General features: G+C 35.7%; 1 protein-coding gene across 3 annotated transcripts in view; it reads left to right on the top strand.

The window, feature by feature from the left end:
* The window catches only part of PRL-1 (protein-tyrosine phosphatase 4A family member PRL-1), a 71,080-nt gene that overhangs the window by 36,910 nt on the left and 18,581 nt on the right, over positions 1-15,589 (top strand). For 2 of the 3 annotated variants that reach the window (XM_090388826.1, XM_090388825.1), the window contains one exon: positions 11,844-11,936. The exons of the other annotated variant lie outside the window; for it this stretch is intronic. In XM_090388826.1, coding sequence (XP_090244952.1) covers positions 11,844-11,936 — 93 coding nt within the window. The remainder of the gene's footprint in view (positions 1-11,843; positions 11,937-15,589) is intronic. 3 annotated transcript variants of the gene reach the window in all.

Raw genomic sequence — 15,589 nt, 5'->3', positions numbered from 1 at the left:
CTGACAAATTTGATTGGTTATTATGATGTGGTCACAAAGGAACTGGATGCAAAAAATAATTTTGATATCATATACTTGGATTTCAGGAAAGCTTTTGACACTGTTGCGCATGGAAGACTACTGTACAAATTGGAGCAGAATGGTATTAAGGGTAAGTTGCTACAATGGATAAAAGGATGGTTAAGTGGGAGAAGACAGAGGGTGGTAATCAATGGGTGCTGCTCTTCGTGGACTAATGTTATTAGTGGAGTCCCACAGGGTTCGGTGTTGGGTCCACTGTTGTTTTGTGTATTTATCAATGATATTGATGAAGGTATATCAGGCTTAATGTCGCAGTTTGCAGATGACACAAAGGTTGGCAGGGTTGTTAATGACAGTAATGTCAGTGTGCTACTGCAACAGGATCTAGATAATTTGGGCAGATGGGCTAAGAAGTGGCAACTGAAGTTCAACCTTGACAAATGCAAAGTACTGCATATGGGTAGAAGTAACCCCAGAGAAACGTACCAACTGTGTGGTACTACACTTAAGGTGGTAGAAAATGAAAAAGACCTGGGAGTAATTGTGCAGTCAGATATGAAGTTTTCTGAGCAGTGCAGACAGGCTGCTAGGGCGGGTCATGGGGTTTTGTCAATGATATATAGGAATTTTGCTAGCAGGGAAAAGGAGGTGATTGTCCCTCTGTATAAGGCAATGGTCAGGCCACGCCTTGAGTACTGCGTACAGGTCTGGAGGCCTCATTTTAGGAAGGATGTAGATTTGCTTGAGCGTGTACAGAGAAGAGCAACACGATTGGTGAGGGGAATGAAGGGATTCTCTTACCAAGAGAGGCTTAAGTTCTGCAAATTGCAGTGGCTGGAGACTAGGCACCTGCGCGGTGATCTGATTGAGGTCTATAAGGCCTTGAATGGGTTGAGCACGGTGAATTCTGATGGGATCCTTCCACTTGTTCAGATTACCAACCTACGGGGACATAAGTTCAAATTAAGAAAGGACAGATGTAGAATAGATGTGCGGAAATTTGCCTTTAGCCAGCGGGTGGTTAATTGCTGGAACAAACTTCCATCTGTCGTTGTAGAAGTTGATAGGTTAAATAAATTTAAGGAGGAACTGGACAGGCATTTGGAGGGAATGGTGTGTTTTTTTTTTTTTTTTTTTTTGGCTGATGCTGCATAAGCTCCTACACTTGCTTTCTTGCATCATGTGCCACTACTACTACTACTTGTCAACTGATTCTATGTAAATTTTGCCCATAATAATATTTAAAAAAAAAAAACCTGTTTATTATAAGGCAAAATGGCTGCCCATGCATTGCTATTTACACTTGGTAAGGTTGAATTAAAAATAGTGGAGGAGGAAAGGGATCTGGGAGTTACAATACAGGCAGCCAGGAAAACCCATGGTGTGCTATTGATGATTTATCAAATGCTATCCTGTAGAGATATGGAGGTGATAATCCCACTGTATAAGGCAATTATAAGACCACATTTGGAATACTGTGTTCAGGTATGGAGACCTCATCTGAAAAAGACAGAGCTTCTTGAAAAGGTCCAAAGACAGGCATTTCGAATTGTGAGATCAGCAAAATGACGACCATATGAGGAGAGACTCAAATTGTGAGCTACAGAGCTTGGCAACTAGGCACCTCAGGGGTGACCTGGTTGAGGTTTATAAGGATCTGCATATAGTTAAACACTACAGTTCCTTCATATCAGCAGAGGGATTAGTAAAATTAATGAAGGTAGAATTCTCACTGTTCTAAAGAATTCCAAAACTAGGGGGTCATAAATTCAAATTACAAGTCTTGAGATTTAGACTATATTGTAGGAAGTTTTCTTTAACCAGTGAGTTGTTGATAGCCGTAAAAAGTTTCCCTTGCAGGTAGTTGAGGCCAACGGTTTGAATAAATTCAAAGGTCAACTTCTCTCCTCACCTGTGTGAGGAGGTAAGCATATGATTTGTGTTTTCTAATCTACTTGGTTGTGTTTTTTTTTTTGCCAGTGCAGTAGAAGCCTGTAGCTTCTTTGTGCTATATGGTGAATACTATTACTATTTGGCTGTGATATCAGTTAATGATTGAAATATGACTTTTTTTTTTTTTTTTGGTTCACAAGCATTATCTCTTTGAAGATAATGCTTTTTTGAAGATAAATAGTTTTTTTTTTTTGATGGTGTGAGCATGTGTCTTTGGGCAAGAAGCCATGCACCTGTCCCTCCAGAGGCAGTTGTTGCCTTAGTCTGTTCCTTCATCTCTCATGCTTTTATTTTATTTTGAAAAAAATTAAATCAATTTATTTTGTTTAAAATATGTGTGATTAGGTTTATTAGCATTAGTAGAGGCATATGATGCAAGAAAGCAAACTTATACAGCATCAACCAAAAAAAAACTTCCTGTTTCACCCATCCATTCACTCCAAATGTTTGTGTAGTTCAGCCTTGAATTTATTTAAGCTGTCAACTTCCACAACAACAGATGGAAGCTTGTTCCAGCAGTCAACCACCCACTGGCTAAAGGCAAATTTCCACACCAACTGTCTTTCCTCGATTTGAATTTATGCTTCCTCAGGTAAGGAATCCAAGCAAGAGGAAGAAACCCATCAGCATATGCTTATTAACAGCATTAATTTGCTATAAATACATCGTGGTTTCCTGATTTCAGTAGCTTCAACAAAAGCTCCCTCTCCCAGTAAGTTTTACATTGGTCATTTTGTCTGCTAGTTCTTGTGAAGCCAACATCTTTTACTTTTGCAGCAAACAATTTTTAAATATAGATTGTCTATGTTTATAGTTGTGACCTTCAGGATCCAGTCCCAGCTTATATGAAGTGGTGGAACAAGATTTTCCACCACTGTATTATATGCACCAGGCTGCAACTCAATGCTAGCAGGCCATTCTCTTCTGTAGTTCTGATCTGCTGCCTACTATCCGAAAGGCAGAGAAAGCAAGAGTTAGTGAAATAACCGTGCGGAACCAGAAGGAAACTGTATCAACGCGAGGTCCTTGGCAGGTATCTCATTTATATTGGTCATACTTGCATCTTCTCTAATGCATACTTTGCATATTCGTAGTTTTCTTTAATACGTGCATAACAGGAATTGATGGGTGTATTTATTTATTGTGAAGCAACATAGCTTTGAACCTTTTTATTTTCACTTTCTGTGAAAAGACTATACTTCAGGATTGCGACTAATGCCAATTTTTTTCATAAAGACCAATCAAATCAAAATAATATCACCGGGAATTTGCAACAGTGTAAAAAACATGCATAAGTGGCATGTCTTTTTCTATGTGTGGAAATCTTGCAGCTGGAATCCAGTAGATTCCACTCTATTAAATGAAATATCGTGTACTCTGCACTGAATTTGGTTAGACCTAAGTCCCTCATCAGTTACCCAATTGTTGCTTTTTAGAGAAATGTGGTAATTCACTGAATGGGCCTTTGGGGTGTAATTTTAGTTATTGTGTTTGCCAGATTTGTCCTCCAGTTATGAAGATTCTTCTCTGAAAAGTGGATTGGGAATTGGCAAGTCTTCATTATGTGGCACTAAAACAGTAAAGGATGGTATGTTAAGGGTACACTACAGCTCTTCAATATACATACTTTAAACTTCAATATATTCACCATACAAAAGTAGCAGTCTTAATAATGGTTTGTGGGCTCTCTCCATATTCAAGTTATAACAAAAGACACAGCTACCACAAAAACACTTATGTAGGGTTACCATGTGTTTGGATTTTCTTGGACCTGTTCTCTCTAATGTTGATGTGAAACTATCGTGGCAGATATGAGGTGCCACAACTTGTCTTGATCACCCATAGTCGTTTCAAAATAGGCTTCACGTTCACTGCAAAACTGGGTGCCACCAACATTGTTGTTTCACTTGCTTCAGACCAATATAATGTCCACAAACAGCAGAACAAGTCTGGATATAACTTACAACTTTGTGGTAGCCATAATAAACTGTAAATAAATAAATAAATAATTATGAAATTAGGTGTGCATACACATTTATACAATACATATAAATGTTGTGAAAACATAACCTTCAATTTTTGCCAAAATATTGACACTAGAGAAAAACAAATTGCATCATTGGATTCAGCACACTAAATACAGTAAGCAATAGTTAAATATAAACAGTTTTTGCTACATGAGTGATTGAAATCAGAAACTGCTTCAGACAGCTTACAGTTTTTGGTGGTTGTATTTAATTTACAGTTGTGACTGTAGCATTTATTTTTGATTTTTAAACATGATACCTAGAATGTTGATGCTCTAAGAAATTTCCCAGTGAGTTATAAATAAATTCTTTATTGCTAATAAGTACAAGACAGTTCTAGAGACAATAATACTCGACATGGCCAGGAGTTTTACATTATAAATGAAATTAATTGGCAAAAAAAAACCGTTACATGGAAATTATGAGTTACAAACATGTAAATTATAATAATGAAAAATGAGGACTAAACGTCATATGGAGGAAATTATCCTAGTTTCACAGATGGAATCCACTCGAGGAGCATGTGACGGTATTTGTAGTCGGTAGCTAATTTCTGAAGGTCGACTCCAAGACGGAGCAGTGCCTGAATTTTGGGGAGTGCCTGGGCAGGTAGGAACCGACTACACAGTTTCAACCGGTTGTATTTGAGGATTAGTGTGGGCTCTGAGTTGTGTTGTAATTGCAGCATTGGTAACATTTCTTCAAAGCTCCATCAGAATGCTACATGATCTTTCTACAGTGGTTGAAGATCTATGCACTTTAATACCAGCAGAACCATAAAGTTTCATGTCCGAAAGATCTGGCAATTTATTCCAGCACTGAGTCTTAGTGTTGCAATATTTACAAATTTTTGCTGTATATTGTTATGTGAACTCAAAAACATTAATCCACACGTGAGAATAATGATATTAGTTCATGTACTTAGTAATGTGAATGCACATAAACTTTTAAGTTACTTGTTATGTATGGTTACCATGTCTTTGGATGTGTTTTTCAAATGTCTGGTAATTTAAAAGTTGTCCAGGTTTGTAATTGTTGGGACCAGCTGTAGTCCTGAGTCAACAGATGCTAGCACTTGTCTCATGTGGCAGTTACAGGATTGAGCCAATATAATACAACAAAAAGTGTAGTCCAATGTTAACTGCTTTTGGAGGTTTATATACTTAAGTAAAGTAGTTGTAATAAAATTGTAAACTCTTTTGGTAGTCATCCAGGATACAAATAGAAATTTATTTATTTATAGAATTTTAACTTTTAAAAATATTTATTAATTTGTTCTGTTTTGGTACAAGTTAGCACATGTAATAAGGTAGAAAAAGGTTTTTCTTGGTTATTCTGGTTTTTTGAGTTGCTGTAAAATATGCTGGCTCAATATCTCGCCTTCTAAAGTGTGTGCTGCAATAGCCATAAAGCCGATGTGCTATAAAATAACCAACAACACTGCAAGCCAGTTTGGTATGCCAGCTAGTTTGCTGCCTAACATCATAGTATTTATTATTTATGAATTCATAAATGTGAAATAGTGACTGCAGTAATAAGGATATATTTAATGAAGTATACTCATTTTATAATAACTAAGAAAATATATATGTAGTGTATTTTTTCTTAGATTAAAGATATTAAATCTTGCATAAGCAAGAATCATAATGTATGTCAAGCTTAAAAATTTGAGTTTTGCCTTTATTCTGAGTTCCCTTGTTCTGTGATTAGATTATAATTTTGGGAATTATATTGTTATGCCTTTTTATCAGAAGGCCTGACATTACTTAATAATAAAATTGTAAAATTTGTCTTTCCTCACAAGTTGGGAAACCTTTTTATAGTTAACTGCATTACTACGAGAGAATTCAAAAAATATTTGTGTTCACCCAGAAGTAGTTGAGATAGAAGGTTGAAACAAACATCATGTATTACACTTTTTCAACAAAATGGCATTTTCGCCATCTCTATATGCTTCCGCAGGCCAGTTTTGTAGAAGTCCTATAACTGTCCTTCAAACCACAAATCAGCAGCAGAAATCACCTCATCAGCAGGAAAGTGTTTTTCACGAAGGAAAGACTTCAGGGCAGGAAAGAGGAAAAAATCTGAGGGTGCAGGTTTGTGGAAATAAGCAGGATGCAGCAATATTTCAAACCCACATTCATGGGCACATCTCTTTGCAGCATGCAAGGAATGTACAGTGGCATTATTGTGGAGCAGGTGCACACCTTTGACAGCTTTCCCTGTATATTTTTTCTTTTATATATTTATATAGCATCTATGTATTTCTTTCTCATAGCTTTATGAGGAGGATGGAATAATACTACAGCATCACCTGCCAGCACTTGGTTGCACCAAGTGCTGGCAGGTGATGGGGGGGTGTGATTCTGCATGCTTCATTGGATCATAGTGATGCATCCAGGTTTCATCCATGGTGACTAGTCAGGAAAAAATTCCTCTTGCCTTTTCTGGCACATTGACAACATTTCATGTGCACATTGTGCCCTTTCTTTTGGTAAGGGGTTAGAAGTCTGAATCTATCTAGCAGACACTTTACTCATATGTAACTGTTGATGGATGATGTTCTCCACAGATCCCACACTAAGCTGGAGCTTTGCAGTTCTTTTATGCTAATACAGCAATCTTCCAGAGTTAATGCCTCAATTTTTTTCAACACTTCTGTTACAGCAGTTGCTGGGAATCTTGAGATTTCTTCATGCACTGAGGTTCTTCATTTGAACTGTTTATACCAATGGACAACATCAACGCCGTAACCTCGGCAGTCTCCATAAACAACAACCATTTCTTTGTGCATATTTTGGGTGTTTTCCTTTAGAAAGAACCGAATCATTAGCATTAGTAGAGGCATTTGATACAAGAAAGCAAGCTTATGCAGCATCAGCCAAAAAAAAAACCACTTACACTTCACCTCTCTGTTCGTTCGAAATACCTGTCCAGCTGAGCCTTAAACTTATTTAGGCTATCAACATCCACGACAAGGGATAGAAGTCTGGTCTATCCTACATCTGTCTTTCTTCAATTTGAATTTGTCCTCTCAGGTGATTATTCTGAGCAAGAGGAAGAATCCCATCAGCATTTGAGCATGCTCAAACCATTCAAGGCTTTATACACCTCTATCAGATCACCTCGCTGGTGCCTAGTCTCCAGACACTGTAATTTGCAAAACTTAAGCCTTTCTTCGTAAGAGCACCCCGTTATTCCATTCACTAATCTTGTTGCCTTCTCTGTACTCGTTCCAGCAGCTCTATATTCTTCTTGAAATGAGGCCTCCAGACCTGTATACAGTACTCTAGGTGCAGTCTGACCATTGCCTTATACAAGGGAATAATCGCCTCTTTATCCCTGCTAGAAAAATTCCTATATATCATCAACAATACACCATGAGCTACCCTTGCAGCCCGTCTGTGCTGCTCAGAAAACTTCATATCTGCCTGCACAACCACCCCCAGGTCCTTTTCATTTTCTACCACTGTCAGTGTAGTACCACAGAGTTGATACGTTGCTCTGGGGTTGCTGTTTCCCATATGTAGTACTTTACATTTTTCAATGTTAAACTTCATTTGCCACCTCTCAGCCCATCTGTTCAACCTTTACAGATCCTGTTGCAGCAGCATAGTGTCAGTAGTGTCCTTGACAACCCTGCCAACCTTTGTCTCGTCTGCAAACTTGGACATTAAGCTTGATATACCATCATCAATATCATTTATAAATACAGAAATCAACAGTGGACCCGACACTGAACCCTGAGGAACTCCACTAATAACATTTAGTCCATGATGAGCAGTGTCCACTGATTACCACTCTCTGTCTTCTCCCCCTCAACCACCCCTTTATCCATAGCAGCAAATTGCCTCCAATGCCACACTGCTCCAATTTGTGCAGCAGTCTTCCACGTGCAACTGTATCAAAAGCCTTTCTAAGATCCAAGTATATAATATCAAAGTTATTCCCTGCATCCAGTTCTTTTGTAACTGCATCATAGTATCCAATCAAATTGGTCAGGCAAGACTTCCCCTTAACAAAACCATGCTGTGTCTGAGTTATAACTGAAGTCTTGTCTAGATGATCCTGCAGTGCTTCTTTAACCAGTGCCTCCATTAATTTTCCTGGAACAGAAGTTAAACTCACAAGTCTATAATTACTTGTCAGCCTTTGATCCTCCTTTGTGAATTGGGGTCACATTTGCACATCTCCATTCTGTGGGTACCTCCCCTGAGTCCAATGAAGCTCTCATAATTATGGCTAAGGGTTTTCTGCCTCCTTTAATATAACTGGATAGATCCCATCTACCCCAGGTGCCTTTCTTGTGTTTATCTTCAACAGTTTCTCCTCCACTTTACTCTCAGTTATTACAAGATTCTCTAGCTTACTGCCAGAGTTGAATACACCTGGCATTCCCCTCTCTGAATAACTCCTCATGTGTGAATGTCGATGCAAAATATTCATTTAGTTTGTTAGCTACCTGAGCAGGATCATCAACATTTGACCCATTGATATCAAGTGGACCAATCTGATTCATCCCCTTCCTTCTAGAGTTTACACAAGTAAAGAACTCTTTGCTGTTTTTCTTTGCATCCCTTGCTAAAGATTTCTCTTAATCTGCCTTCGCCTGCCTAACCTCCTTTGTAACTAGGTTACAGATCAACCTGTATCTATCATAGGGTTCTGTGTCACGTGTTAATTTGTATGTGTCCCATGCCTTTTTCTTCTCTGCATTTTTCTTGCTTGACCAATTTGATTGGATACTATGATACAGGAACAAAACTGGATGCAAAAAATAACACTGATATCATACATTCAGATTTCAGCAAATCTTCTGGTAGGATTTCATCTAAAAGACTTTTGTAAAAATTGGAACATATGTCTCATTAGTTCATCTGACATCCATTTAGGCCTAAACCTTGAACAATATTTCTTAGTTGGTATGTAAAGCCTAGTAGCTTCCAAGATAAGTTCTTTGAATGCTTCCCATTTTGAATTTGCTGTTGGTAACATCATCAGTTGGTTCCACTGTATAGAACTTAAATACTGTCTCAGACCATCGTAGTCACCTTTATGAAAGCAATAACCCTTCCCTTTACCCCTAATGGTAGTTACCTCTTTGAGTAAATCCCACTTCAGAACACTGTGATCACTGCCACCTAGTGGTTCCTTTATCTGCAGATTCACTGATCTATATTCCACTTTATCTATTGTGATACTTTACTTCATTCAGTGCTGCAAAATTAAAAATGAATTATCAGATCAAAACCAAAATTTGTGGGGTTGCTATAGAGATTTCTTAAAGGTCAAATAAAAAAATCATTTTTCCTACCCCCCATATAATATATTTCTGGACTATCCAACTTTTGGTACACTATTGACAGTTTTCCAGAAATATTTCTATATACCTGTATGGTAACAAATATAATAACATCCTCTGAACTTAAATCATTTGTGAAAAAATTTTAGACCACCTTGCTCATTTCTGGTCTGGTGCTCAATCATTGCCAGACTGAACCCTGATTTTTCCTCTTAACCTTGAATTCAGTAATTAATAAGTCATTCACATATGCCATGCCATTCTCACAAAGTTTCTGAGATTGGCATATAAAAAGCTCTTATTTGTTTGGCATGAAATGTATATAAAAAGTAAGGTGAAGGAGTGTTTTGGTTTTTTTTTTTTTCCCTTTCTCTCTCAAAATTAAAACAATTAAGGTCAACTGTGAGGAATAAAGGGCAAGGCAATAAACTTTAATGACTGACTGTATTTATACCATTGATAATCTATGGAGTTGCAGCCTTGGTGCAAAAGAGTCGGGACAACCTTAATTACCAATTTTAATGCACATAGATGTGCACTACTGTCAGTAATGCTTGTCAAGTGACACAAGGTTTATCTGTTAAGTTACCAACAGACTTTTATTAGTACTGAAATGTTTAGTGTAGCACACTAAGAAAAATATGCATTGTGAAGTCTGGTGTTGATAGTCTGTCTAGGCCCTGATGTAATGTATTTTAACAGATTGGGTAAATGGGAAGAAAAAGGCAGGGATAGAAGTGAACAAGCATAATACTGGACACACTTGGAAAAAGTAGTGATATGGATTTATTCCTAATGTAAACATGGTTAAAATTTGATCTTTATGTCACCTACCTTATAATATGGCATGGTCTTACAAATTGTATCAGTTAAGGTTAAAAGATACTCTGTTAAGTCATTGTGGCGAAGGAGAAACTGTAAAAGGCATTGTTGTGTGCATATTGCATTGATTTAAGGTTATTTTTAGAATTGTTTTGGGAAGATAAGCGAGGAGAACCTATGTGTTTTAATACTACCAGGTATTGTTTATCTATTATCTGAATTCATGGTAAAGGTATGTTCTCAGCATCAGTGAATTTTCTTTGTCTTAGAGCTTTTATTAAATTTGTGTGAAAGGTTATTGATTTTAGGTAGTTAAAATTAAAATTTTGCTACTTAGTGGTAGCCTATCTGCTTAAGGTAGGGATGGGAGTATTGTCTGTTTAGGACAGAGTTTTTATATTTCAAGTGCAGTGTTTATAGTTTGATTCTGAAATTACTGATTGTATGAGGGGGATTCTATGATATCCTGACGGTTACTCGGTTTATTCTGACTTGCCATATTTGAAAAGGATCATCACCACTAAAATTATAAGCAACACCCACTTAGAACTCTTATGTTTACAGTCTGATCCAAACCGCATTTATAGTATGTTGGTGTATATCTTGATAAAGTTTTTTTTTATTTCAATCCACCATCTTGAAATGAGATTGAAGCAAGCATGATTACTTTGCAATGTTTAACAGTAGTGAAACTCATACTGAAGAATTACTAAATTTTGCATAATGGTACTCTAATAAGTGTTATTCTCACACCTATTACTTTATTTTGCTGCAAATTGTGTGTTATAATAATAGGTTATTATACAACAAAGGGAACATCTTTGCCCAGAAAATGACTTGTTTCTGAATATTGGGTACAATTGTTTTTTTTTTTTTTTTTTTTTTTTAATCCTCTCCGTTGAATGATTTTAAATTAACATAGTTTGGTGGCTGGCATTATTCAACTTTGTTCGGTATTGTGCAAATTTTAGTCTTATCGATATAAATTGAAAGTGTTAGTGATAAAAGGGAACCACTGGAAAAAGAAATTGTTTGCTATTTAGGGATTGTATATATATATATATATAGTTGATCTATATCTCCAAAAAACCAGGGGTTAGTAACATGTTGACACCAGTGGGTCATACACTATTTCCTGCTTTGTAATGCAGGATGCCAACTAGCAGATTTTGTATGTAAAAGCAAACTCTCCCCTCCCCCATTCCAACAAATCACAGTTTGGTTAAAGTATACCAAACACTATCAACTTTTCTTATTTGTTTCTCTGTTTTTGCCTTTATGGTTTATCAAAATTCATAGACTGATTGCATTTTAACTTAACAGTCAAATATTCTGTCTCTTGCACAAAAAGCATGTGCAGGCCACTGGTTGCCAACTCCTCTCTCAAGCTATATTTGTAGTCTGTAAATTGTTTTTGTGAAAAATGGTTATTTTTGATTAATTATTGAATAGTTAACTATTCAACAGAAATTAAAAGAAGAAGAAGAAAAAATTTTTTTCTCTCTCTCTGAAAATAACTTAAAACTAGCAATATAAGTACACTTAAAAAGTAAACAGATATAAATGTATATGAAGGTAGCAATGACATACCAAGACTATTTAAAAAATTATAAGAGCTATTTATATTGAAACAAGTGAAGTGTCTTTTGTTTAGAAATAGTATTATAAACCAAAGGGTGAAGATGAGCTGAAATTTATTTTATTTCTGATTTCCCTAGGAGTTAAAGAAGAGGAATGTCAAAGATGTTGTAAGAGTTTGTGAAGCAACATACAAAACAGACCTCTTAGAGCAGGAGGGAATAAGAGTTCTGGTAAACATTCTTTTTTTTGTGTATGCACATCTGTATGCATATAATATGCTAATTTATATTAGCTAACAGAACTTGCATCTATTGTTTGTATAATACAAGCTGTAAAAATATGCATAATGTTATATTTAAAATCTATAATTTATAGAAAGGCATAGAACATTTAATTAGCCCATTTACGAAAGCTAATTTCGCATTAATATAAAGCAAAATATATAGACTATCGTAGCTGCCAACCCTGTAGACTTATGACAGAAAATCCCTTATTTTTTTTACTCGATTTTGACCCCTTCTCCATCTCACCATGTTAATGGGTTACAAAGAGTTTTCTCAGTCTTTCTATTCACAAAAAAGGTAAAACTATTACTTTTTAATATTTGAAAAATTATTAAAATTAGAATTTTTTTTTTTTTAATTCTGCAAGTTTCTGTTTATTTTCAGTTAATGAAGTGACCATCAGTTGTGCTAGTCTTGTTTTTTGTAAGGTGCAATGATTTCATTGTACTTGTGGTGTGAAGGTAATTAACAATGTTTCAGTAAGATGCCATAGAAATATGACATAAAATATCATGTATGCAAGGTTTTTCGTGTATTGTAAAATCTGAAAAAGTTAACAAATTTGCCTTATGTATTGTGTGTACATGTGATTTTTCGATTTCAAGTGGTCCGATTACATTGCTGGAAATGCAATGTAATTGGACATTTGCAAACAAATAACATAAGGATAGCATATAGTGCATAGGGGAAAAAAAATGCAAAAACAGATGCATCATTTCATAGTGATGATGATATCATATGTGCCAAGTGTTTATTTGCATCTTTTGTTATGTATGAAATTTGTTCAGAAATGTTTAATGATAGTTGAAATAGCAGGAAAATACAATTTTTCGGAGGAACAAAAACAACAGGCGGTGTTAACAACAAAATTGCACAGGTAGGGAAAGAGATGATTACTGTCATTTTATGATTACTGTCATTATTAATAAGGTATTTGTTTGTTTTCAATTTGACATGGTTTTTGGAAGTTTATAACATAGCTTGCAATATAAAATTTTCTCTGAAATTTTGTTATTAATTCAAAATAACTCAATAGCTTTGATATATATTTAACAGTACAATTTTTAAAAAACAATGTTAAGAGTAGCAGTAGCATGTACTTCTTTTTTCTTTTGATGAAAGTAACAATGGATGAAATAGTTTCAGTTTGATACCAGTTTAAGTTTATAATGCAGCTTCTAGTAGATTTTTTTTTTTTTTTTTTCTCTTAGAATTTTGTTACAAGATCAAATACATATCAAGGAAAGGTGCTGTAGCAGTATTGTTTTCAAAAAAAAAATTTGCATGAGTAATGCAAATTTCTTCCTTTTATCCAATTTTCAATATGGTGTTTTCTGTTTGACCAGTTTTTGCAATTTATAATGCAGCTGCCAACAGTTGAAAATTTCCTCAATTTTTTTAATAGATGCAATACATACTGAAGAAAGAATGTATAATAATTTTCTTTTCAAAATAACAGTTCTAGTGAGAAGTATACTCTTTTCTTTGCACACAAAGAAACAGTTATAGTTAGTTATTCCTGCATGCAGCTGCCTCAGCTGAAGAAATCAACCATGCACTATCCCATGCTATACTTCATACACTAATGGCACCTCCATGGGCAGGAGCAGCAGCAGTGCGTAGCACACACTTCTTGATTAGACCAGGGTTTGAGCCCGTGACCACCAAATACGGAGGAAGCGGAAAGGTCAGGGAATGACCACCGCATATCCCCCTAGCAATATGGCCTTAGTTGCTAATGCTCCTAGAAACCAAGTAACTTCATACACTATAAAAATCCAGCAAATGAGAACTTTCTGAGGCAAGCCTTAGAGATGTCTCCCAATTATTTACATTGGGAATGAACTAAAAAGGCTTAGCAACATTTCATACATATCCTGCATTTTTTTCTGTTTGCATAGTGACTAACAGGTTTTCTGGAATTTTCAGTGAAAAAAAATCAAAGAAAACACTTTAATATATTTCAAAATAGTATTTAATGTGTTAGATGTGAATGTGTAGATATACATTAAAGTGCCTCTGCTCAAAATTCATCTTATCTCATAGTGTTCAGTACGACTCACAACCTTGTTAACATGCTTTATTTAACACTGGCATGCATTTATCCATAGTTCTATAAGAAAAGCAACTTCAAATATTAATTTTATTGAACAACAGCAGCCACAAAGCAAAATTATGATGCAAGCAAGAGAAAGATAGAAAAGGATGCAACGTAGAATGTGATTACAAATTTAGGATCCTAGTTGGGAAAATTTTAAGGACTTAAAAATCTGGACCCCATAGTCTACAGCAGAAATCCACATCCCTCTTAAAATGAGGTTTCATGACCTGTATGCAGTACTGAAGATGTGGGTGGTCAGGCTGCATCTTGAATACTGAATACATGTCTGGAAGCTTCATTTTAAGAAGGATGTGGGCCTTTTGGAACAGATGTAAAGAAGAATAATTAGATATCCAAGGACACAAAAGGGGATACTTTTGGCCCTAAAGACTTCAGTTCTGAAAATTGCAGTGCTTGGAAATTCAAGAATCCTGAATGACTGTTTAAGGCTTTAAAAGTATTGAGTAAAGTAAATGCTGATGGCATCGTTACTTAGATAATGGACATAAGAGGACATAAATTGAAAAAGCAGGACAAATGTGTGAAAATTTGCTTCTAGTTGGTGTAGTTGATTGTTGTATTTTGGATAAATATAAGGAAGAATTAGATAAATTACATTACCCGACAATTTTTTTTTTTTTTTTTTAATACCTCTTGAACGAAAGTTATTATGGGTAAAATTAATGTTCTGATTATGAAAATATCAGTATTTTACTTCTGTCACATCTACATCAAAAAATATATGCATTTTTTAAATTCCTTGTTTTTTATACAATACCAGCATACATGGTTGTAATTATTACACACAATATATGTTACTTAGACATGTTTCCCACTCAATGATTTCCTTTTATACTCCAGATTGCTTTCCCATTTAAGGAGCCAACAGTAATCTCCTATCATCACAGAGTCCCAGCGACCTTGGTATTGTTTTTCCATTGTAGATACGTCCTGGTGGAAGTGCTCTCCTTGTTCATCACTGACATCTGCTAAGTTTTCAGGAAAGAAATCCAGGTGGGCATGAAGGAAATGCATTTTCAATGACATTCAGCACCCCATGTTCTTGTAGCATTTCAGCAAGTGTGTTACCAGTTGCTCATAGTTCTCTTCTTTTCTCTTTCCGAGGAATCCGTGTATCACAGCCTTGAAAAACCTCCGTGCAGCCAGTTCAACATCATTCAGGTTTCCTTGAAATTCTTCATCTTTTAGGAGCTTTCTTATTTGAAGACCTATGAAAATTCCTTCCTTCTGCTTTGCATGAAATAAATATGTAAACATTTTCAGTAAATATGCAAATCTTCTGCTTTCTTTATCCAGTGCCTTAGTGAAATTCTTAATCAGCCCAAGCTTGTTGTGTAAAGGGGAAGAAAAACCTTTTGTGGATCAACCAATGGAACATACTTTATATTGCTTTTGTTGGGAATATATTCATCTTTCTTGTCCCAGTGTTGTACGACATAGTGTTTGGCTGTTGCACGACTATCCCACAAACACAGGA

The sequence above is a fragment of the Mastigoproctus giganteus genome, chromosome 14 (assembly GCF_048544385.1).
Source record: "Mastigoproctus giganteus isolate SK-2022 chromosome 14, ASM4854438v1, whole genome shotgun sequence".
Taxonomy (NCBI): Eukaryota; Metazoa; Arthropoda; class Arachnida; order Uropygi; family Thelyphonidae; genus Mastigoproctus; species Mastigoproctus giganteus.
The sequence above is the reverse complement of the archived record's forward strand: the minus strand, read 5'-3'. Positions and strand labels throughout refer to the sequence as shown.